This window comes from Gymnoscopelus braueri (assembly GCF_963280865.1).
Source record: "Gymnoscopelus braueri genome assembly, chromosome: 2".
NCBI lineage: Eukaryota > Metazoa > Chordata > Actinopteri > Myctophiformes > Myctophidae > Gymnoscopelus > Gymnoscopelus braueri.
Genome location: NC_137604.1, coordinates 11,884,088 through 11,910,806, shown reverse-complemented (window position 1 = coordinate 11,910,806; position 26,719 = coordinate 11,884,088). Strand labels below are relative to the sequence as shown.

At 42.4% G+C, this 26,719-nt stretch overlaps 1 protein-coding gene across 1 annotated transcript; it reads right to left on the bottom strand.

The window, feature by feature from the left end:
• Positions 1–938: 938 nt before the first annotated feature.
• On the bottom strand, positions 939–4,779 carry LOC308094130 (uncharacterized protein; the record flags this gene model as incomplete). Its single annotated transcript, XM_080440603.1, has 4 exons — positions 4,262–4,779; positions 4,004–4,136; positions 2,251–2,493; positions 939–1,460 (listed from the first exon to the last, which is right to left on the bottom strand). Exons 1-4 carry the CDS (start codon positions 4,465–4,467, stop codon positions 939–941), a joined length of 1,104 nt encoding a protein of 367 aa, XP_080296729.1. The 5' UTR covers positions 4,468–4,779.
• Positions 4,780–26,719: the final 21,940 nt, after the last annotated feature.

The following is a 26,719-nucleotide window of genomic DNA, read 5'->3' as shown; positions in this document are numbered from 1 at the left end:
TAACTAATGATTGTTCAATGTAAGCAATAGGCTAGAGAAAATTGACATCTAAATTCACAGTAATCAAAAGTTTTGCCAGCAGAGGAAAATAAATGCCAAAAAGTAGATAAACTACCGTACCTTAAAATCGTCCAGACATATTTGCCAGGATGCAACACTCCCGCTCCTTCCCCACATGCAGACAGTGTATCTATCCCACTGAGCATGTGCACAGTAGGTGTACACTCTTATCAAGTGTTTAGCAATATTTTCTTATTTTATTTTTCAAAATAGAATCAATTCAACAACACCCCAATCCCCTACCATTGATTATACACTGATTATACACTAACAATAACCAATATACCAATATTAGATGGCCAGGGAGACATTTTTACTCAAAAATAATGGTTGGAATGGATTCAGCACCCCTGAAAACCCCTAGTTAGACACCTCACAAGACTTTTATTTCTTTTCATATTTTTCACCCAAGCCCTCTGGGCTCCTTAACTTTGATTGGCTCTCCAGGATTTTCCACGAGGATTTGGGGTTGCACTTTTTGAGAGGTGATTCTAGACACCTATAAGAACACATTGGTGAAGAAAGCTATTGGTAGTAAATTTTTTCACAGATGGTCCAAATATTTTGCTAAAATTCCCTAACTATTTAGCTGCCACAGTAAGTATCCACAGAGGGAGCAGACAGAACCTACCACCTAATCACTCACCTTTTGTGTTACACAACATTACTACAACAGACAATGACATCTGGCATTCGGTAAAAGATCAGAGTTCAATCCCCTTGGATGATGGTCATGGGCCTAAATTGAAACTCAGGATTTTGCAGTGCATAGTCATTTAATGGTGCCCATGTATAGAACACTAATACAACACTAAAGCTATGCCTGTGGAGAAGTAGCTTTGTGTAGCGTTGTGAGCTTGTAGATCTGCTATTTTTGTTCAGGACTGTTGTGCCCACGCCTTTACTAAAGGTCCATATTGATAATTCGTGAGTAAGCAGGCCACAGTCCACAACGAGTTAATGCTTCCCATCAAGGACACAGGGACATCAGACTGGAAGAGCTTGCACAGTTTAATTCGTCCAATTATTCTCTCAACATGGACTCGAAGATGTGCAATCTCCTGGGTATTGTTCACATGTTCTGCTGGCATCTGGCTCTGTTTTGAGAGGAAGGGTGGGCGATAGAGTTTACCTGGGATACAGTCCTCTATCAAAAATCCCTTGTCTGCCATCACAGCCATATCCGCCTTCAGCAGGCCTTGGAGGCCTGACTGCTTAAACAGCTCCTTATCACTGACAGAGCCAGCATACAGGTCTGAGATGAAGGTGACTGATCCATGAGGCGCCATACCGATCAAGCCCATCAGGGTGGAATGGGACTTGTAGGATGAGAACATCTCACTCTGAAGAGGCAAACTTTCTGGCTGTTGGCATCTCAGCTCTGTGCAGTCGACAATCACCTACAAAATGAAGTAACATTATCAGACATTATTTTTCACACAAAATGATCACCTTCTGTAATAACTAGTTGGACCAAGAAAACACGGTTATCAGGTTTAAACAATGTCTGGAGAGATACAATGGGCCTCATTCACTAAGCTGTTTACATCCATATTTTGAGTGTTAACGGCTTTATGGTCTAAAATGGGGGCGTGGAACAATGAAAAGAATCTTCCATTTGAACACGCCTCTGACCTTCAGGCAAAAATGAGGAACAACTGTGATCCGCACATATCAGGGATTTACACACCCCTTTGTGAATAGCACGTCGGTTTTTGCTTAGAGAATATACACCCTCACTTTATTTACACTGATATTTACGACCAACTTAGTGAATCAGGCCCACTGATCTTTTCAGTGAGGTGGTACTAGTACAGTTCCAAATAGATGTAGTTATTTTACAACTGAGCTTGAGAGGTTATTCATAAATGGGGAACAGCTGTTTTTGTCCTGTAATAGAGTCAAGTTATGGTGTAATCTTATTAACCACTATATGAATTCCTTGGGTCGAGAAAACAAAATAGGTTAATTTGCTTGTTTCTACTGTTTCTATCTTGGGGTTTAAGGTCAGAATATGTGTAAGAAATAGTTAAAAATGAACCCCATGGGACATAATTTCAGCTTGGCACCAGGCAGAATCTTAAAATCCACCCTTCAAGGATTAAGAAAGAACAGGTGGCGGGAAAAAAATCCACCCTATGCGCATGGACCCCCCTTTCCATCTAGACTCATGCAAGTGATTATGTTTACCTGTGTGTCAGCGTATTTGCTCTGCCTGAATTCCCTTGGCAACACAGCCTGAACTTCCTCTTTAGACATCCAGATGGTCAGTGAGCCCAGCAGAAAGTACAGGTAATATGTCCACGTTGTTATTATCCGGCTGACCGTTGATGGGTGGATCCCGAAACGATCTGCCAGGTCAACTTCTGTGGACCCCAACGCGAGGTACATGAGGAGGACCAAGAATTCATCAATCGGAGGAAGAGCATGTCTCTGAAAGATAATTTACAAAACATAGACACATATGTCTAGCAATGAAAACATTTACATTAGTTTGCCACATTATAAGCCTACCTTGGTCCAGGGCAGTGGCATGATTTATGTACCTAGCATGAATGCGAACAAGACATGCATACTATACATATTCCTGCCATTGCCCTAGACCAAGGTACTGGCACTGTGGCTGTTCAATGCTCCTAAGTAGTTATGCTAGGTAAAATGCAGGGGACAAATTTCCCCAAACACCATGTGGCTGTACTTTAACTTCACATTGATTGATTACTTTATTGCACCATTTTGTGGTATAGCAATTAGAGATGCACGATATTGTTTTTTGGATACCGATACCGATACCGATTATTTGCTGGGTCATATCTGCCGATACCGATCCGATACCGATATATTATATATCATATTTATATTGAGCTCATTGCTGAATTTTTTTATTTTAATTTGTTTTACTGGTGAAAGTTGATGGTAAACCCCCCTCTCCACTAACCCTACTGTGATGAAAAATATTTATGGAATAAATACATTAATTATAATTATATATATTCTTCTAAGTAACAAACTTAACTATGACATCATTTTTGTATGCTATAAGCCATCACAGAATTATTTGAATCTTTGTATAACACAAAACCATATGTTATGTGGCCTATGGAACTAAGATCATTGAATCTAGTTTGTTATTAGTGTTATTCATATTGTGTGTGTGTGTGTGTGTGTGTGTGTGTGTGTGTGTGTGTGTGTGTGTGTGTGTGTGTGTGTGTGTGTGTGTGTGTGTGTGTGAGAGAGAAAGAGAGTGAGTTTAGGACAGGGACAGCTTGCTTCGTACACTACACTACAGATTGTAGGACAACAGGATGTCAAAGACAGAAACATTACCAGCTGAGAGTTAATTTGTGCTCATTCTCTGTGGTTAAATACACAAGCAGCTTGCTTGTTCAAAAGCAGCCGCTGGTTGCAGTCGAGTCAAGTAACGACTCGAGTGTTTGTTACGTCGATGTTAAATAACGAGGCAATGTACACATTCGTGTTGAAAATATATCCTCCGCAGTATCCCTACTCTAATCTAATTTAAGATGTACAAGAAACCCTCTGACTGTTCTGGGTATGAACTATGGACGTGAAGAGTTTGTTTGCTGTTAGTTTGCTGTTAGTTCCACCTGTGCAGCCTAGTCTGCTCCGCTGCGTAGTGAGAGTGAGAGACATTGCATGTAGAGCGTGTGGAGGGGGGAGGAGGCGGAGCTACAGCTGGCTCTCTTAAAGAGACAGAGACAGGCAGACAGACTGCTCTCGCCTCTCGGTCATTTTATTATACAATATCGGTGAATTTAATCGGGTTTATTTTGACATCGGTTCGGTACAGATATGGCCGATATGGGCCAATATCGGCCGATACCGATAGGTTACCGATTAGATCGTGCATCTCTAATAGCAATTCTATAGTAACATATTTACAGCACAGTACAAAATATTAAAACAGCCAGAGTAAACTTACTGAGTAAGTACATGGTAGAGTTATTTCCTCATTCCGCTGCTGGGCCCTCCGTGCTCGGGTGACTCTGATGATGTTGGCTGTGGATGGTTCGATCAGGAACCAAAATGCCATCAAGTGCTCATAGGTAGCAAATCTTGGGAGACAAATTGAGATTGTCATTGTCTATAACTATAAGCAAGGTTTTACTTTCATGTAATGACATTTACATACATTAATAATGCATATGAAATTGGTATGCTTCATGAAAGTTATTCTCACCTTGTGAAGGCTCTAATCTGTGAGTCTGAGCCTTCAAATCTATGTAGCCCAAACCTACATTTTAGTGACAAGTCCTCCACTTGTTTCCTCAGCTGACCGATTACATCCTGCATTTCATCCCGTATCTCATCCCTCTCACTCAATGCCAGGTCAACAGCGGCAGGTTTGGGGGCTGTGCAGTAGTCGTGGTCACAAGGCACTTCCATCGCACTTGCAGTTGCATCATCGCCATCAATGTCAATGACAGTCTGATCTGGGCAGTTAGTGGGTCTTTCTCTCCTCTGCCAAACACCCACACGTTGACGGATTTGATATCCATTCCATTCGAACAACACAGGCAAGGCCCCCTTTCTAAGCCGGTGAAGTCCACCTGGAGTCTCTATCACATCTTCTTTAATAAAGTGCCTACTACACACATAGCACCGAGGAGTGATGGTGAAGTTGTCCCTTCTGATGTTAACAAGCCACTTCGCCCTCAGTTCAGCATCATCTGGGAAACGGTGAAAACTCAATGTTGTAAATTTAGCTGATGAAGAGCAAAGAGGGACTGAACAATGCTCCGTAGAGCCGACCGCCCTCTTCATCAGTTTGACTGTGCCTTTCTTCATTTCAGCAGCTAGGCTGACTGTTTGCCGGCCGGCAAAACAAGCTGGTAGCTGTCACGTCAGGAGGAGAGACGGGGCGGCACAGTGTAGGTACAACGGGAGATGGTCTCTAACAGTGGGTCAGGGATGAATGGTGCTCAGGTCCCTGTATGCAAAAAAAAGATGTGCATATAGAAACGATTAGATTTTCATAAAGAGAGAGAGTCTTTTGAGAATCACACATAAAGAATGCTGTATTCTTTAGGTACAATGTCTTGCACATAGAGGTGATGTTTGTGTATTGTAATAACAAGACTAACAATAGTACCACAAGGAACCTACTGTGACTTTTGGCAAGCTGGTAGCTGTCAGTCAGGAGGAGAGACAGGGCGGCACAGTGTAGGTACAACGGGAGATGGTCTCTAACAGTGGGTCAGGGGTGAATGGTGCTCAGGTCCCTGTATGCAAAAAAAAGATGTGCATATAGAAACGATTAGATTTTCATAAAGAGAGAGAGTCTTTTGAGAATCACACATAAACAATGCTGTATTCTTTAGGTACAATGTCTTGCACATAGAGGTGAGGTTTGTGTATTGTAATAACAAGACTAACAATAGTACCACAAGGAACCTACTGTGACTTTTGGCTAATAAGATGGTCAATGCAAGAATTATTTACTTATTTGTTTTTGTATTGATTTTTTTATTGACAAACAATAAAATAAACCTTATTGTAGTGAACGTACCTGTCACCACTGTCCAGTATCTTCTACTGGTGTCTGAACCTGGTATCCTGGTTGTCAGGACTCTCCTTTGCACAGAAACAGGGAGGTTATTCATATTTTAATTCAAAAATGGCAGATCTACAAGATCACAACGTAATGTGACTGGTTGTGTGAGCTTGTAGATAATCAATTTTCACCATGTGTCATACAACCAAGTATAAAGGTATTAAAACTTAACTATGCAATATAACTGTAACCATAATAATAATAATGTACATATCAAAATCAATACATTGATCTAATAATGGCCAAGTGTACACATCATTTTACATACTATGTCCTCCATAAAGTTTAAATGTGTGTCTAACAACGTTATGTTTTTTAAGAACACATAAATCTGCAGTCTGCAGCCTGCAGACAGAGACCATAACATGCTTGTAAGCTACAGGAGACAGTCAGCTAACATAATAAGCTTAGCTTCCCAGATCAGCATAACATGATAAAAGTTATACTGATTATCAAACGAATCCATATGGGAGCCTAACAAACGCAACGGTGACATCAATGAATTGATATGTCTCATATCATGCTCTGATATATACATATATATATATATATATATATAATAAACAAATGAGAATATTGCAGAAGCTAATAGCTTAGATCAACAGAAAAACGTCCAGAAGCTTCCAGAATATAAAACGTGGGTCTAACAGATGTCACATTGGAATTAATAGTTATAAGTCTCATTTAATGCCCCATCTAACAGATTGATGTATTGTATTTGGCGGAGCTATAAATGCTAATGTGGCTAACTCTTAACAGTACACTTTTTTAAACATGAAATACATCTCAAAAGCCTCAAAAGACCCCGATGACAAACACTCTTAACAAACGTTTACTTTGCAAATAGATTGTTGCATTTTATAAAAGGTTTATTTACCTCTCTCTCTGTGCAAGCCTGTTCAGTGTTCACACTCCAGCAACCTTTTTCCTCTCAAATAAAGGTCAAAGACGCTTTAAAAAAAAAAACGAATGGTTAATAAATTAACCAAACAAACAAGGACTTGGGGGAAAAGAGTAAATAAAATAAAAAACAAATTAAAGCACTTAAAACGGTCGCGGAATGTAACGTGATTTATTATCAGCATGGGATATAATAGACCCGGAAGTAAAACGGAAGTTGACCGGGGTGAATCCGACTCATAGTGGAGGTGTTAGGACCCAAAAATAGGCCGTTGACTTCAAGTCATGATACAAAGGTCCCCTTTGGTATGGAAGTACCTTAGGGCCATAGGAAAACATGTATCCAAAGAGACGAGTTAGATCACCCTGCATTTCTGAAATATACACGTTTAAAAAAATGGCCGCCACCATTTACAGCAATACAGCAGAACCAATATCTTTGCTTCTGTTAAAGCTATAATAATAATATTGGTGTCAAAGTGTACATTTTTGGGGTCAAGTAATCCAATTCAATAGGTTTCCAGGCAAAAAAACCAATCATTTTCTTATTGCCATTGAAAACAGGGGTAAAATATGTACATTTTATTAGAAAAATACGTTTTAACAGGGTAACTTTCCATTTATTTCCCCTCTAAAACTTTAATTTAGTTTTCCCTTTGGCATGGAAGTACCTTAGGGCAATAGGAAATAAATTATCCAAAGACACAAACTAGATAAGACGTCATTTCTAAAGTATGCGCGTTTTAAAAAATGGCCGCCGCCATTTACAGCAATACAGCATAGCCCATATCGTTGCTTCTGTTAGAGCTATAATGATAATATTGGTGTCAAAGTGTACATTTCTGGGGTCAAGGAATACAATTAAATAGGTTCCAAGACTAAAAAACCCAATAGTTTTCTCATTACCCTCACAATGGGAGTAAAATATGCACATTTCATCAACAAAATAAGTGACAACAAGGTGACATTAAATGTTTCCCCCTATAAAAAACTTTAAGAAGTACAACCTCTTATGCACATGCCATATGCTCTATGTGTGTCTGTCCAATCTAGGAACCCAGTAAAAAAAAAGGAAAAAACAGCACCCTCTGCTGTTTTTTTCCTTCGAATTTGACTCTGGGGGGGACCTCCGAATAGAATGTGGATAACAGGATGGTGGCCATTAGGTCCGCCCTCAGCTCTCCACTTCCGGTCTACGTGTCTTTGTTTACATTCCTAACATTCCTAACTATACATTCCTAACTATCAGGAGTTCCCGACAGATACAGCTGCGGAGCTCTGAATCTGTCTTGAGAGATTAGTGTCTGTCTGACTGTATGTGTATATGTCTGACTGCTATCACCTGAGAGTTACACCTTTTGCTGCCACAAAACATAAATTCTGCACCAGGGACTGCAACAATTGGATTAAATCAGAGGTGACAGAAAATCTGAGACACTTTGAGGTTCAATTTGAGGTTTGTATTACTTTCTCATTGAATACAGAACATTTTTTATGTTAGCTGTGCCATTAATTATCAAAAAGTGGACAGAGCAAGAAGAAGACATGAAGAGTCTGTGAGCCCAGTAAAAACACAGTGCATGAATAGTGGTGGCAAGTTCACTGTACAGGCTATACTCTCATGCTCATCATCATCCTCATGTGAACAAACCACACCGTGTTTCTTCTGTGGTGAAGTTGGCAACAGAAAGGAACTAAGGAGGGCTTCCACCCTGAGATTGGATCGAAAAGTGAAATAATGTGCTCAGGTGCTGGGTGACAAGTTTCTGTTAGCTTAATCTCTCAAGAACAGCTTCTGCACTGCGTTGGAATCTGTCGGGGAGGTTCGTCATAACGAGTGCGCATTCAGATCAGGAAGTAGGCCGCGCTTTACCCAATCACATGTAGTGGGCGGGATTCACATGTCCGTCGATCTTTCCCCCTCGAAACAAACCGAAACTAATTTAACAATAGCGTCCGCGGAGCAGACAAAACCACGGAAATATATTCACATTTTAACTTACTCTTTCATCATAGAAACAAGTGGGCTTATAACCAAAACGATCCATGTTCTCTGGGAGAAGTGGTGTTAGTGTTCCGTGTAGAAATATTGTTAGTGGGAATGAAAACATAGTCGCACCAACCGGAAGTGATGCGCTGAAGGCGCATCACAAACACCGGTTTCCTTGCGCTCTGGTGTTACGTCTTCGTCCGCCCAGAGCCAACAGACATAGAACAAACAGCAGAGGGTGCTGTTTTTCATTTTCAGTTGGCGATGGGTTCCCAGATTGCTGTTAGCTAAACAAGCTGCTGGTGACATGGTAGCTATGGAGGCAGTGCATCATCGTGCATGCTTTACTAGGCTCTATAGAAAAGCAGAAACCGCCGTTGTGACACGACAGAAAATAAGGCAACACAGGTCATCAGAGCACATGTCCTCAATGAATTGTTTGAGTCAATCAATTATTATTAAATGTAACACCACGTGCCTTCGTGAGGATATTGACATCAGATCTGTGCGACTAGATCGTGGCTGGTCCCTGTTATGTTGTTTGATGATGACCTGAAAGCTGTTGTTGGCATGAAAAGCAACACATCTACTGATGTATCCATCATCTTCAGAGCAGCTAAGATCCTCCGGGAAGAATATCTTCCGATGAAACAATAATTTACAGGTTCCTTCACAGCCTCCTGATTCAATCCCTCCCCTACTGCGATTGTTCCTAAAGATGCTTCTGGATGGATAAGGTATTGACCAGCCAGCCCCTGAACCAGAGAAGTGCCAGGTTGCTACATCAATTGGGCAGCAAATCATTTACAACTCTGTGAAATGCAGATCCAAGAAATGTGGCAGTAGTGTTAGTTGTCACACAGGGAAACACCAGCTTCACTGTATCTGGCAATGAATCTGCACCTGCATACTACACCAGGTGGATACCATGCATAAGCGAGGTATATGTGTATCATATGATCGTTTGAAAACATTGAGTACAGTGATCAATCAGTGGGAGCAGATTGGTGTGGTGGTCCCACCTCAGGCAGTTAAGGGTGTCTTCACCAATGGTGGTTTTGACAACATTGACCACAACCCATCATCAACAACAGCAAAATCAGCCCTCCACGGGACATGCATTAGCATTCAGCAGCACTTCCCGTCAGATGACCAACAAATAGCCAATCTCACTAACATCCTAGTTCCAGCTAAGATGGGGAAGAAGCATGTACAATCCTTGCCAGCTTTCTACACAACAATGGATCTGGATGTTTCACTCCAAACTGATGTTCCTGCCCTTAATACAAACAGTCATCCTCAGCCAGCCTCTTTTCCTCTCAGCAACATACTTGAAGAAGCCTCCCAGTGGTTGGAGAGAGTCAGACACCTTGTGGGGAAAGACAACCTTGAGGATGAAGAATGGATCTCATGGGCTGCATATTATGCAAGCATTGCAGAGCCTTGTTCAGCCCCCCCATCCAGATCATACATACTGCCACTGTTCACAGAGGCTCCTACCAGTCCCTCTATGGCTTGGCTTGGCATGCAATGAATGTCCTCCTTCAAGCTATCAACTACCTAAATCCAGGTCAGACACCAGTCATGTTAGCTGATCAACGGACCCTATTCACACTTGCCAAAAAACGTCAGTGGAAGTTCCCCCAGACAGAGCTTGGTGAGGACTCCTTCCTAGTTACATGGGGGGCAATGCATACAGAGAAGATGCTCTGGAGTGTGTCTGGATGAATGGCAGTGGATGGACTACAGCTCTCACCAATAGTGGTATTTCAACTAGTGGCAAAGCTCAGTCTTTCATTGGTGTTGACCACATCTGCAGAACCTGGTACTGTACATGCATCAGGTGTCTGTAGCTGCTCTGTACTCATGATGAAGGCTTATGAGCGATATTTGGAAAAGGCAACAACTGTAAATGATGAGTCGAGCCCCCTCTTCCTTTTGCCCTTTGATGAATGGCTTAAATTTCAATTATTTCGAGGGACTTGCCAGAACTGGTTATTTGCAAGTGCAAGACTATTAAAATATTGGGGATTTGTTTTGCCTTGAAACCTAATTAATTGGATTCCTTGACCCTAAAAATGTACTCTTTGACACAATTTTACCATTATAGCTAAGCTTTAACAGAAGTAAATATGGGTTCTGCAGTATTACTTCAAATGGTGGCGGCCATTTTTAAAAACGCATATATTTCAGAAATGAAGAGTGATCTTATTTGTCTCTTTGGATCATTTTTTTCTTAGTGCCCTAAGGTACTTCCATACCAAAGGGAAAAGTAAATCAAAGTTTTAGAGGAGAGGGGGTAAGTTACCCTGTTAAAACGTATTTTTCAAATGAAATTTACATATTTTACCCCCCGCTGTCATGGCAATTAGTGAAGCATTGTTTTTTTTTGCATTGAAACCTATTTAATTGAATTCCTCAACCCCAAAAATGTACAATTTGACACCAATATTATTACTATAGCTCTAACAGAAGCAAAGATATGTGGTCTGGTATAATAGTGGTTAATTGTCATCAGCCTTTTTTTTAAAAACGCCTATATAAAGAAAATAAAGGGTGATCTAACTTGTCTCTTTGGATATTTTTTTTCCTATGGCCCTAAGGTACTTCCATGACAAAGGGAAAAGTAAATAAAAGTTTTAGAGGGGGGGGGGGGGTAAGTTACCCTGTTAAAACGTATTTTTTTGAATGAAATTTGCACATTTTACCCCCTGCTGTCATGGCAATTAATCAAGTATTCAATTTTTTGCATTGAAACCTATTTTATTGAATTCCTCAACCCCAAAAAAAAACACTTTGACACCAATATTATTATTATAGCCCTAACAGAAGCAAAGATATGGGGTCTGGTGTAATAGTGATTGATTGTCGGTGGCCATTTTTTAAAAACGCCCATAAAAAAATAATGAAGGGTGATCTAACTTGTCTCTTTGGATAATTATTTTCCTATGGCCCTAAGGTACTTCCATACCAAAGGGGACCTTTGTATCATGACTTGAAGTCAAATGTTGCTTAGCACCTCCACTATCAGCCGTAACTCCTCCCCCCGGCTTGTGCAAGTGGAGAATAGGGCTGAAGTGGGTGTTTTGTTTATAATATTCTAGATCTTAATCTACAAAGTAACTAGTAACTAAAATTTTCAAATAATTGTAGTGGAGTAAACGTATAATATTTGCCTCTGAGATGTAGTGGAGTAGAAGTAAAAGTGTTGAAAATTGGAAATACTCCATTGAAGTAAAAAAAATACCTCAACATTTTACTTAAAATTTTCCTAAGTACAGTACTTGAGTAAATGTAAAAATAACAAAACAGAAAAGGCCTATTTTCATTCCAGCAAATTTTATTAGCTGGAATGAAAATAGGCCTTTTCTGTTTTGTTTTGTTTTGCCCACAATATCGGTTGCATATCGGTTATCGGTGACCGATATAATCCAAACCTCTCTAAAATCGGTTATCGGTATCGGTCACAAAAATCCATATCGGTCGGGCTCTAATTTTTTCCATGACTTTCGGATGGAGCTAAGAATAGAAATAGGGCGGTAGTTGCCAGGGTCTAATTGGTTTCCTTTTTTTGTACAGAGGGGTCACCCTTGCTTTTTTGAAGTCGTTAGGGACCCGTCCCTGTATGATGGAGAGGTTTATTATGTGAGTAAAGATTGGAGCAATGGAGGCGGCTGAGTCTTTTAGAAATTTGGCGGGGATATTGTCGAGTCCTGTGGCTCTGTTGTTGAAGTGCACTCAATTTTTTAAGCACCTCATCTGTTGTCACAGGGGAGAGTTTAAAATCATCTTTGTGCACACCTCGTTTTTCGTAAAATGAGTCAACATACTCTTTACCATAGCACCCAGAGTGAGGGGGTAGTTTTTCAACCAGTTCTGAGGCTACGGTCGTAAAGAATATGTTGAGGATTTTACTCACTTCCTGATTTGTTGTAGTGAGAGTCTCCTTCACTTTGAGGTTTATGTTTGTAAACCTGGTTTTATTTTTTTTGCTGCAGCCTAGTAGGTTGTTGAATAGCTTCCAAAGCTCTCGTGGTTTGTTTTGATTTTCCTCAATTTTGTCATCGAGGTAGCTTTTTTCTGCTAACAGGAGCATGCAGGAGCATTTACCTTGATTCTTAGCATGTTTCTCTCTTTTTCGAGTTTAGCTATGTGGGATTCGAGACCTTTATTAAAGCATTTGGCGAGTTTGATCCTACCTTTATGAAGCTCAGAACACTTTTTGTTTCTGACTTTCATGGCAATAAGGATGTCCGAATTCATCCATGGTACCGAGCGGGTTTTGACCCTGATGGTTTTCATGGGAGCCATACTGTCCAAAATTTGAATGAATTTGGTTCTGAAGCCAAGCCAAGATTCGTCTACCTCAGATATACCACAGGTAGAAACACCACTATTGAGGATTTTGTCCTTGTCCGTTGTTAGAATGAGATCTATGGTAGTTTGAGTGGAAACACACAGCCTTGTGGGCTGAGTGATCAGCTGGTGGAATGAGTGCCGATCACAAAACCCCCTGAATGACTTAAACATTGACGCTTCCTTACGGAGCATGTCTGTGTTAAAGTCACCAAGAAGTATCGTCTCCGCATGGTCCACCTTAGCTAAACACTCCTCAAGTTTATCATAGAAATCAGTCTGGTTAGGAGGTCTGTATATATGGTACCGACTAGCAGAGGTTTAGCATGTTTAAAAATGATCTCGACCCACACAGCTTCAATGTCTGCATCTTTCAGGACCCAGCACGGCCTCTGCTCGGACACTGGCCGTGGAAGGAACCGTAGGTTGAAAACGGTGCATCAGGGCCTCTGCTCCGGTGAAAACAGCTAGGTGACTCCTTAGTTCCGCATCCTCGGCCATGCGGCATTTCCCGGTTGATCGCCGTGGCGCTCTTCATTGCTGGTTGTTCTTCATTCAATGCAACTTTGTTTAGTACAGTCATCGGACAGATGTGGAGACACCTCGCCTTTAAATTGAACAAAGGCAATGCTGCCACTCCTATCAGCCTTGATAGTTACCACATTTTCCCCATACTGCTGAAAGATCTCTTGGAGCTCACCCACGGTTACAATGTCAGGGATGTTTCCGACAAACAGGTAATTATTATCCATGCTGACGTTTCTTATGCTCGGAATAGCGAACAATAAGCAAACGCACTTTGATCACACGATTATATGATTCACCCTCATATGGAGTCCAGGAGGCCAGTCTATGACATCAGTACTATAACATCATATTAACTACATCAGATCTGACTGATGTAGTTGAATGATTTTGCACGCGTCAAACTAAACGTCAACCCAGTTGCCCCTCGCAGGAGTAGGTCACCTAAAGGTAAAGGGGGGGGCTCTACACTGAGTTTGATGTTGATCTCTCAGGGGACACGTGGACAGACACGCGGACAGACACGCAGACACAACTTTACAATGTTTTTTTTTTAAATGATCGGTTTTGGACATAAAAGGTTTCCACCCGACAGCGATAATATTCTAATATTGAGTGATGTGTTACCATGGTTACCATGGTTACCACGCAACAGCTTTCAGCATTTTTTACGTATGTTTTTTGTTTTTGAATAAAGCGTTAGCGTATCAAATGAAGACATCAAATAAAAAAAGAGAAGGGCTCATTAACCCATTCAAACCGGAAAAGCATCTCGTTTTAGATTTCTTTGGCTATTCAAAAATAGCAGATCTACAAGCTCATATATACATTTGTAGATCTGCTATTTTTTAAAAATCGTGAAAATGTGTGCAAATCTTGGAATATATATATATATATATATATATATATATATATATATATATATATATATATATATATATACACATTTGTAACTAAATTCTTTGCTTTTGGCGGTCCCTGGAATCAAATATTTTACAAATATTGCTTTAAAAAAGAATTGTTTGCGATTTTTCTAAAATAGCAGATCTATACAAGCTCGTAGCGTGGCACTCGGTTCTGCGCTATGAGCTTGTATATCTGCTACTTTTGAATAGCCAAAGTATAAAACAATAGTTAAAGGGGTTATACAGATGCGTTCCTGGTTAACAAGTCATTTATGTGACCGCGTCACTATAACAATTTTGAGTGTAGCCAAAATTATTTTCTTTAGAGATAAATGTATTTGTTCCTAACCAATATTACAAAATGAATACACAGAGATAAATACAAGCTCAACCACAATAGTATGGAATGTAGAAAACAGCAAGGAAATCACAATCTTAAATTACATCATTTCCACTTCTTCTTTTCCAGCACATTTTCAGGCATTATCATGCTTCACATTTCATTGTGTAGTGCAATGGCTCTCAAACATTTTCATGTCAAGGACCCCCAAATTGACACTTATTAGCCCGCAGACCCCCATTTGAAAATATAAGCCAGGGACCCCCCATAAGAGAAGATTTTTTTTACGGCTCTTAGTGATTCTCAACCATTTTAATTTCAAGGACCCCCGGTTTGACATGCATTAGGCTACGGACCCCCATTTAATGGCATTTCTATCTCTGGGACCCCAATCTCTGGGACCCCAATTTATATACAAATTGGTTCCTAACTATCCATCATTTAGCTGGGGACTCCCTGGAACTCCCTCAAGGACCCCTGGGGGTCCCCGGACCCCACTTTGTGAACCAACGCTATACAATATTAACACATTTTACTGGGACCCCCCCACTCGAGGACCCCTGGAGGTCCCCGGACCCCACTTTGAGAAGCACAGTGTATTTCTTTCCACACCACATGAGAAGACAATACTGTGACTGTTAAACCCTTCCTCCACACAACATCCTCTAAGTGAAGTTAAACACTTAACTTAAACCCTATAAATGCCCTCTATTTGAAAATAGCCGATCTACAAGCTCAAAACACCACTGCAAAAAAAGAAAGAAAAGAAGAGTCATTGTGATGTTATGTAAATTGTACCACAGACAGACCCCCATTTCAGACGGGGGCCCGTGGCCAAATATATATACATGTTGGGGATCCTCGACATAAACATGTTTGAGAACCACTGCTCCAAAACGTTAGACAATAAAGTTTGACTGACCTTATAGTCACTTATTTTGTGCTTGTTTTCCTAGACCTGCTTGGCTTGTTTCTCTCGCTAGACCTAATGCTGTTAATCACCGGCAGCTGCGGGACACACGTCTGTCAGCAAACAGGAGCAGTAACCAAACAACTAGTAATTGAAGTCAAGTTTTATCAGTCATTTTCTGGGTGAAACAGACTTTACTTGAAACTATTAAGTCATTGCTCAACCAGTGACTTGCTGTGGAGTTATTTGCAGTTGTTGAAAGAATTGTAGCTGATTGTGAAAACCAGTATTTCTGTTTCAAACAACAGATTGAAGATCAACGCAGAATCCTGGACTCGGTGTTGAACCCACACATCAAACTACACAGGTGTGTGTGTGTGTGTGTGTGTGTGTGTGTGTGTGTGTGTGTGTGTGTGTGTGTGTGTGTGTGTGTGTGTGTGTGTGTGTGTGTGTGTGTCACTGTGAGCTTGTAGATCTGCTATTTTCAAATAGCCAATGTAAAGTGGTAAAACACAGCCTAGTAGCTACTTTTGGGCTTGTTTTCATAGACCCGGGGCCTGTTCCTCGAAAGGTGAATTAAATAAGCCTGGATTTAAGTCAAATCCAGGCTTGACAAAGTCGGGTCCGTATAGCCTGGTTTATTCGGTTCCTGGAACGCCAAGCCAGGCTGAAAAGGAGCGACTTTGTCGAGCTAGGCCTTGTCAAGCCAGGCTGTGTCGAGCCAGGATAATGAAGCCAGGCTTCACTTATTTCTATAAAAGACCATGAAAGTCGATAGCAGAATCCTTGAACTTGACCAATCATGGAGCCCAAAACCAGAGCGGCGTTCTTCTCTGTGGCTGAACAGCAGCACTGCAGCAGCTCATGGAATCTTACAAGGAAGTAAAATGTATAATAAGCAAGAAAGGAAACACGGCCGCAATAAATATAGATCCAGGGAGAAAGCGTGGCAAAGTATTGCCGACAAATTAAATGCACAAGTTGTCCAAAAATATGCAATTAATTTATATACAAATCCATAAATATATAATTCAGTTAGGTTTAAACATAAGGAGTTTAAGTGAATGTTGGAATTATAATTATAAACACTTAGAATTCTTGCCTTTTGGCGGCCGGGGGTCCACGGTCCACGGGGGTCAACGGGGGTCCGGGAGTACACGGGGGGCCGGCCCCGTGTACTCCCGGACCCCCGTTGACCCCCAACAGAGGTCCGGGGTATACGGGGGTCCACGGGGGCGGGGGTCCACGGGGGTCCGGAGGTCCATGGGGGTCCGGGGGTCCACGGGGGTCCGGAGGTCCATGGGGGTCCGGGGGTCCACGGGGGTCCGGAGGTCCATGGGGGTCCGGGGGTCCATGGGGGTCCGGGGGTCCACGGGGGTCCGGAGGTCCATGGGGGTCCGGGGGTCCACGGGGGTCCGGAGGTCCATGGGGGTCCGGGGGTCCACGGGGGCCGGAGGTACACAGGGGGCCGGGGGTACACGGGGGCGGGGGTCCACGGGGGCGGGGGTCCATGGGGGGCCGGGGACCCCCGGCCGCCATAAGACAAAAACATTTCGGGCTTGTAGATCTTTGATTTTCGCATAAGAATTGAATAAGTGTAGAAAAACTCATTGGTTTATGATTGGAGTCATTGGACTAACAGCTATTTCACAAAACTTGAAGAACAAGGCACTGGATTAATAAAGCTTGGCTGTTAGCCTGCTCCTGACCAGGCTAACTTCACAGCTAAATTGCCATGGTAACTAAGCTAGGCTTGCTTCAATTCTCTTTTGAGGAATCGGATAAGGCTAAACTTAGCCAGGGTGAACTGGCTAAACTAATCTTCAAGATAATTCACCTTTTGAGGAACCGACTCAGCTCTAATCCTGGCTAAATTAAGCCAGGATAGGTGGTAAAGCCAGGCTTTAGCTCTAATTCACCTTTTGAGGAACAGTAGGTTCTCTTGCAAAATCTGGCAACACTGGTCACAACAGCAGCAGTCAGACTGAAACACAGGACAGGAGCTAGACTACAAGAGCAAATGTCAAGAGCCATTGATCTTTAATTTGAATCAGCTGTGTGGAGTGGAATGAGTGACAAAATAAACTCCTTGAGTGACAACAGGAAGTGATGGCCAAAATATACGCAAGGGCTCATGGGACACTGGAAACTTGTGGATATAGGCATTAAGGGACACAGGTAGACAGACAGATACAGAGATCTCCATATTGGCCACTAAAGGGACTCACACCGACAGACAGGTACAACAGTACTCTGACAAAGCCCATGACACTGTACTGTTCTGTCAAACACCAACAACTCTACGACTATTCACCTTATTCCTGGCTATGTCCACTCTGGGCGTGGCCATGTAGGGGAGGTGGGGAGCCCCATATCAATACGTTTCCTGTTTACCAGTGTTGCCATGTCTGCTTATAATAAGCAATTTGTTGTTGTTGTTGTTTTTTAAGTGTAGTTGCTTAATTGGGCTTGCGTTTTTTAAACCAGTGGTTCCCACATTTTTTAATGTCAAGGACCCCCAGATATTATGTATTTGTCATAAGAGTCGCAGACCCCCATCTGAAAATATCTGGTGGCAGGGACCCCCATACAATATTTGAGTTGTTAAAATGCGTGCAAAAGGACAGATAAAGAGTGCTCAGGCTGCTGGACAGTGCCATCGATGCAGTCAGTCTGCCAGATGGGGTGAGGATCTTGAGGACTGTTACATGTGTCAGTAGTGTGTCTGTGGAAGAGTGTGACAATAGAGTGTGTATGTCAGAGAGTGGGTCTGTGAGTGGGTGTGGTTACTTCCAGGTGCTGCCTATCTGCTGAGTGCTGGATGCCAATCATCAGCCCTTCCAGTGATTGGTTGGGGTTGGCTACTTAACGACACCAAACACCTGAGGATTTTTGCAGTCCTTGTTGTAGTGCTGTCCCCTGCTCGTCTGCCATGCTATTGTTTGTTCTGTTGATATCATGTGTTAACTTTAGTTATGTTCAGTAAAACCTTCATTAGGCTTGCTGGTGCAAGTAGTTCTGAAGGTACATTGATGGTTAAGATTGTTACCAGTTTGGATTCTTCCTTTATTACCTGCTGGTTAATAATGGTTATGGGCGCCAGCTTTTGGTACCAGTAAACATTTGGACAGATTAATTTAGTGCAGTTAGGTAAAAGTAGAACTCACTCTGTAATCTTTATTTTTATGTTTGTTAGATTAGACAGTTTCTGAAACTCCAGATTAAGTTCAGATTGATTTTGATTATTTATTGAGTTGCCCCATATATCATGTCTTCTGTTAAGGTTTAAAATCAAGTGTTGAAAATCATGTCATAAAATAATTCATTCATTGTCAAATCATGCAATTCTAACAAGAGAAGAAAATAAATGGTCAATAAAAAACAGACTTCACTTTCCAACCCGTATGTGACAATCCTTCATTTCCCCCAGACTAAAGGATTGTAACAAGGACCCTCATGCAGTTTGGCCCGAAATCTGGCGATACCTTTGTCCTGGAACACTCAGACTCGACGCCAAGCGAGAGCTGACCAGCATTGTGGCAGAGGCCCCGGGCGTGGAACAAATTCTGCTGTTCCTGCAGCTGTACTGTGACAGCCCGCACACCCACCAGGTATGCGACGCTCACACACACCTTTATATCTTATCTCGGCTACTGGGGTAAATAACGATACGATAGTAACTGTGCACAAAGAACACATTTCACCCACTTTTTGTGCTTCTGTAAACCTGCAATGTGCCAATGAAGCTGATACATTCTGATTCTGTTTCAGGTGCCGTTCACGAGACACCCCATATCGGGCGTGGTGGCCACCTGTGGCCTCCTCCACCACAACACCAACAACGTGTTTCGGAGGTTGGGCGAGCGCATACCTGGAGCACATGGAAGACCTCGCGGGGAAGGGAGGCATCCTCCTTCCGGCGAGGGTGGAGAGGCGGTGGTGCGTTTTGAGGGCCCCGGGATTCCCTTCAAGCACGACCCGAAAGAGATGTTTGACCAGGAGCAAATGCTTTCATTGTAAGGGCCATCTGAAGTCACACATGATAACTCATACAGGAGAAAAGGCCTTTACTTGTACAGTTTGTAGCAGAAGCTTTAATCGTAAGGGCAGTCTGAAGTCACACATGAGTACTCATGGGGAAACAGACTTTACCTGTATAGTTTGTGGTAAAGGCTTTGATCAGTTAATTGATTTGAAATGACACATGAAGACTCATGAAAGGGGGAAAAAATGTAGCTTATTGTGGTGATTTTTCTGTTTAAGTTTGTTAAAAGCTAAGAGTTCTAGATTCAGACAGTAATCATTGCTAAAAAAAATGAGAACCACTGTTCAAAACCAATGTTCTAAATCCTAAGAGTTTTCTGAAAAACGTATGTTGCTTTATATATATATATATATATATATATATATATATATATATATATATATATATATATATATATATATATATATATACATATACACACATAGCGCTATCATCTAAAAATAACAGATGCTGTCCCCGCTCTAATGGGTTAAAGGAAACTGTATGCTTTGTTGTCTTCATTCTTCATTCTTTTTCTGTTATTAATAAAATGATACTTTCTTTTTGCTTAACCTCTGTGTCCCCTTTATTTGTTGTGGTCCTAGAGTCGGACCATAACTGTATGTGTGTGTGTGTGTGTGTCTGGATTTAATCTCACAAACATTTTGAATCTGCGTTGGATTTGCTTGTTGGTTGTCTAGCAACAGCTGTGGATAGGTTTATGCTATTTTTATGGGTAAATCCTGCTCAGTTTTAATACTATTTGAATGGTGTCAGTATTAATATAATACAGAGTCGCTTCATTCTCATCCTGCACATATAGTTGTGTTATTCTGCACACCCAGTCACTTACCTAACTATTGATGTAACTAAAGATTGGACAGGGAGGCCATGCCGTAACTAGACTGTCTTATTAAAGTAGAGAAGGAAATAAGTAGTCATTGAAGTTAGCTGGACATGTAGGGCTGTGTGGCTTGCATTTCACAGTCAAAGGCCAGGGTCACTATGAACTCACAAAACATGTTTTTGGTCATAACTCAATAATTCTTTCTTACACAAATGATTAATAGCACAACATTATGAAGTAATGGCATTACTTAGGGTACACTGAACTAATTTACTTTGCTCTCCCTGTACCCCTTGCACCACCTGCCTCGATTGATGCTCGATTGACCAAGATATGGCTACCATAACGACATGTCTTGGTCACTCGTTCTCCTTTTTGTTTAGTTTTCTTGACCACAATGTTAAGAATGTAATTTAGATAACTTGTTTTTCAAACAGATTATAGGTTCTTGGTTTACCTGGTATCCTACCTAGTTTCCTGAGGCGCTACACCGTCTCTCTGCATTCTATGTATGTCAGTACCTAACGTATGGTAAGTATCTCTGGTTAAGAGTGTCTGCTAGTGCTAAATACCTACATTGTCAATTGTAATAGTACCTGGTATATACGCAGTACCCACTACCCATGCACACACAAACATTGCACATTGTACAGTTGCTATTGTTCTGTATGTCTTACCTATACTAGGCTTAAGGAAAGGGGGAAGATTATGTTTTTACCCCTGTGTATCATTCTGTCTGTGTATTTGCCTGTCCGAGTCAGTCTAGCAGATAGTACCTCCATGCACATAGGTTTTTCTCACAATTTGTGTAACCACTTATATTTTCAAATACGGTATATAACATACATTTTGATTATGGACATGCCCATACCACGGCTCAACATGGCACCCCCAGTAGCGTAGCACACACACACACACACACACACACACACACACACACACACACACACACACGTTCATGATTTGCGGAATTTTGTTCAAAACAAGCCACTACTGCAAACTTTAGATGTCAATCTTAGCCAATGAGGATGGAATATGAAAAATCAAACACATCCGTCTTGATCACATGACTATGGAGATCATGTGTACCGATTTGCGTGAAATTTGGATAAAATCGGAAGGAGTAATATAAAAGAATGTGTTTTACATAAGTCGGCCTCCTATTGACCGCCGGGCCCGTAGCCTACAGGCTGAAAAATCCAACCGTAAAGCGCCGATCCCGTAGCCTACGGGCTACGGTCTTTTTAGTGGTCCACGTTAGTTTACCCCCTCAGGCACATCGTCACAAAATATCATCAATATAGACCACATAGAAGTTGAAAAATCTCGTGATCCAATCACATGATCACATAAAACCTATTATTACAAAGCACTAAAGCTGCATAAGGTCAGGGGGTCCGCCAATCTGTTTGTATCAACCGAAAGTTTGATCCAAGCGAGCAGCCTCTCTCTCCCTGCCTGCCTCACAGCCCTGAGCCCTACTGTGATCAGTGAGTACGGGCGGGGCGAGCATGCACACGCTCGGGGTCGTACGTGCACACTCGCGGGGGAGGGGATGAAGTTCTCCTGAACCTGCCTAAACCTAAAGTTCACACAGATCTGTAAAGTGTAATGTGGACGAGCATGCTAGCTCATACACGCGCGGGGATGCACACAACTCGTGTGTGTCTGTGCGAGCAGTCGTAGTGAGGCGCGCGCGCGCACACACACACAAACACAAGCCCAATGCCTTTTCTTTTGTTTCAAACAACATAGCGATCGGCAACTACACGTACACACACGCACACACACACACACACACACACACACACACACACACACACACACACAACCTCCAAGCCCAGGGACGGTGGCGAGCCTCCAGAATCAGGGAACCCCGAGGGTCCCTGGTCCACCTCCAGTCCGCGCCCAGGGACGGTGGGTAAGGCCGCTGGAAAAAAGAACAAAGTCCTTACCTTTAGTAGTTCTCTGCAATGCGCCGATCATGGCACACACACGGATTTATCCATATAAAAATAAACTCCATGGACGCAACTCGTGTGTGTCTGTGCGAGCAGCCTGTAGTGAGGCCGCCGCGGACACACACAAACACACACACACACACACACACACAGTCGATTCATGGCGACTGTGACGCGCGCGTGTTGCAATGATCACGGTAAGTTTTTCTTTATTTGTTTCAAAGCAATGATAGCGAGGCGACCACATCTCTCGGCTGATATAGTAAGTTACGCGTTACAAATAGTACATATCACTTTGTTTTTTGGGCGTGTTTTCATAGACCTGGTTGCTTGTTTCTCTCTCAGAACCTGGCATGGAATGTGTCTCACGTGACCGCTAGCAGAGGGTCTTCAACCTGTGGGTTGGGATCTCAACGCCTCGTTGTGATCGCCTCGCTTGTTGATATACTTTATTGTCCTTGCGGAAATTCATTTTGTACCACAACAGCCATCAGGATACAAAAAAAAAATCACAAAACATAACATGTAGATCTAGGCTTGTAGATCTGCTATTTTCACAATATTTATCTGTGGAACCAGTCAAACAAAATGAGGTCCCCAGTTCAAATATGATTATTTTGGGGGGTCACAGCCTGAAAAGGTTGAGAGACAGACAGACAGACAGACAGACAGACAGACAGACAGACAGACAGACAGACAGACAGACAGACAGAGAGGGAGAGGAAGAAGAAGAGAGGGCTGGCTTGTAGATCTGCTATTTTCACAATATTTATCTGTGGAACCAGTCAAACAAAATGGTGGTCCCCAGTTGAAATATGATTATTTTGGGGGGGGGTCACGCCCTGGCATCCCTTATTTTTATTTATTTATTTTCACAAATTGTCATAAATGGCATAAAAGAAAAAAAAAGCTGATCTAAAAGCTTGTAGATCTGCTATTTGTTGCTATGAATACAGGTGTGGTTTGAGATTTTGACTTGTGTGGGCAAAAAGTTTGGAACAGGAAGCTCTCGATGAATGTATTGATGTTGCACTTTGAACTTTGAATTATTATTTATTATTATTTGGAAAAAAAATATTTAGAAAAAAAATAAATACAGTGAAAAATGTTGTTTGAAATGAGCTGAAATAAGCTTGCACTTTGGAAACAGTGATAAATGTACAATCAAAGGCATTTTTTAAAAAAAATATAAATAAGTATTGTTTACATGACTGATGTCAATGAAGGTGCAAAATAAATGTCAAACACTTTTGAAATCATTTTTATGCCTCTAAAGTGTGTGTCTTACTAAAACGCTCATAACTCTGATTCTAAACAAAAAGGACTTTTTTGGTGAAAACCAAGCTGTATTCAACTACCTCTAGCTAAAGAACGGAACATGCTATCAACTCACTTTTTTTCAGATGAAAGAAGAGATTCTAAGCTTTGTTTTGAGATATTCCATGTGTTCATAGTCATATCACAAACGATTCTGTGAGTCCTCAAAGATGAGTCAGAATGGTAAAAATGTCTGGCAGTGGGGAAGCCTGTTCTAGAAAACCCTATGGCAGTCAATGTGCTAGGGAGTGCGCATACAAGTTTTACACAGATCGGTGCAGTTATAGGTAAAAACATGAATCGACCTGTTATAGCGCCACCATGAGGCTGATTTGGATTTTTTTTCAAGTGGCATTTCTTCCTCGGCATAGTGGAAATATGCCTGCAAAATTTCACGGAAATTGCATGCTGTGTTCATGATTTGAGGCATTTTGTTGAAAACGGAGCACTCCTGCAAACTTTGGAAGCCATTTTTAGCCAATCAGGATGGAATATGACAATCTGAAATACCTGTTTCGTTTAATGACTATAGAGACACTGTGTGTGACAAAATCTGTAGGAGTACTGTCAAAAAATGTTTTGCACAAATCGGCCTCCTGGTGGCGCTATAACAGGCCCATGTCAAAAACTTGGGGCAGAGGTTCTGAATTGGCATCCAGGGAGTGTGTTTGCACAGTTTCACAGCGACCGGGCCAACGGTGCCGGAGATTAGCTGTTCACAGACAGATGGACACACGGACACACGGACGGACGGACGGAGGGTAAAACATACTCTCTCGCCATGCCTTTCGGCCTGGCGGAGACAATAAACAACTCTAGTCATGTCCTTGTGTGGATGAGTCTCTCTCATCTCAATCTAGCTATTCAAGCAGAACCATTAAGATAGAAAGGCCATTCAAGTTCCTATTTTACACCATTGCTCCAAATTCCTTCAGAACAATACCACCTGGTGTGGTCAAGGAATAACTGCTTTCTATATTCTGTTCATAGTCTTCATTGTACATCACAGCATCTTCATTTATTTGGCAAACATCTTGTGTTCTCTAGAATTACAAGGTCTTTAGAAATATCTCCCTCACCCACTTCACACCTGCACTGCAACATTCCTTTTGTCTTGTGAATGATGCTTAGCTGTCTTTAGAAAATGACCTATATCCATGCAAATGTGGTCATTGGTTACATGATATGTCACTGTCTCACCAGGTGGCCCTGGTGTGTGAACAACTGACAGGAATAATTTGACCCCAAATAACAGGCTTTTGTGGATTAACATGGTCTATAATTATGTTGTTTCTAGAAGAACATTGTGGAATGTTAAAGTCCCCGGACCTCCCACCCGGGAGACGGAACAGACGGCACCGACGGGGCAGAACATGGACGAAGTGACACGGCCGGAACATGAATCTGACGAGGTGGCACGGCAGGGACAGGACACGGACGAGGCGTGGAGCGGTGGCGCGTCGGGACGACCCGCCGACGCGGGGCTCTCACCCGCTCGCGGGGGAAGTGGCCACTCTCCGCCGACAGAGACCTTGGACGGCGAACCTTCTCGCGGATCCGAGGACAGGGAGGAGACTACTCCCGTGGAACTGGAGAGGACGAGGAGAACGACGCCTCCGAGGAGGAAGATGCCTCGGGATGCACGCCCGAACTCGGCTCGCTGGAAGAGCCGCCGCACGTGGCGCGCGCGCTGGAGCGGACCGACATCGCCACTCCTGAACGCTGAGGCGGACCCGACCCCTGGATGACCCGCTCCCAGATGTCCTGGGTCCGGACCAGCATGGATCGCTGGCCGCCGGCCAGCGTGGTCTCCATGTGGAGCAGGCGCGAGTCCATGCAATTCAACATGTCCATTATAAGATCCAACCTGTCCTCCAGGGCAGGCCGACCGAGCCCGAAGCCATCGGTCTGGCAGGCGACGGACGCGTGTCCCGCTGGGTCCAAGTAAGGTTCGGACATTCTGTCACGGTGAGCTGACGAACAAACAAGGTAGGACCCAAACGCAGGACACAGACACAGATGGTACTGGAAACGAGGATTTTACTGACAAACACAGGAAACAATACGAGCAGGAACGAAAACCAGAACCCTCAGACACAGAGGGAAAACACACAGGATAGAGGTACAGGTAGCACACCATAAACAATACAATGTCCGAACACAGGGCACCGGCTGGGAAGGATTAATAAAGTAAAGTCATTAGGCACAAGGGCCACCAGCTGCGAGCGCCGCGGACTACAAAGGCTCAAAACAGACTCACAATAGGCACAAAGTTAGTGACGAGAGGGGGGGGGGCGGGGCCGGAGGAGAGGCGAAGCCCGAACTGTGACAGTCTTCATTGTACATCACAGCATCTTCATTTATTTGGCAAACATCTTGTGTTCTCTAGAATTACAAGGTCTTTAGAAATATCTCCCTCACCCACTTCACACCTGCACTGCAACGTTCCTTTTGTCTTGTGAATGATGCTTAGCTGTCTTTAGAAAATGACCTATATCCATGCAAATGTGGTCATTGGTTACATGATATGTCACTGTCTCACCAGGTGGCCCTGGTGTGTGAACAACTGACAGGAATTATTTGACCCCAAATAACAGGCTTTTGTGGATTAACTTGGTCTATAATTATGTTGTTTCTAGAAGAACATTGTGGAATGTTAAAGTTGCACACGCGTATCCATGGACTATTTAGTGGAAATCAAGGAAGGGGAGCCATCTGAGAGCTTCCTAACCCAAAGTTGAATGAGTTCTGTCAGTGATGTCCTTCTATTTTAGTCTTTAGTCTGGTCTGATTATATACTATTATTGTTATTGTTATTGTTTTAAAGTCTTACATATGTGTAAGACTGTACAACTGTGTCTCTCACATAACAGACATTGCAGGTCTAACCCCTAGTGGTGGTGGGCTACTAGAGAATGGCAATCACCTCCCCTCTCAGAGGGGGAAAGAAGGGTGAACATGTTTGACACCTCTTTGTTTGAACTGATCAAAGCTATGATCATGATGAGT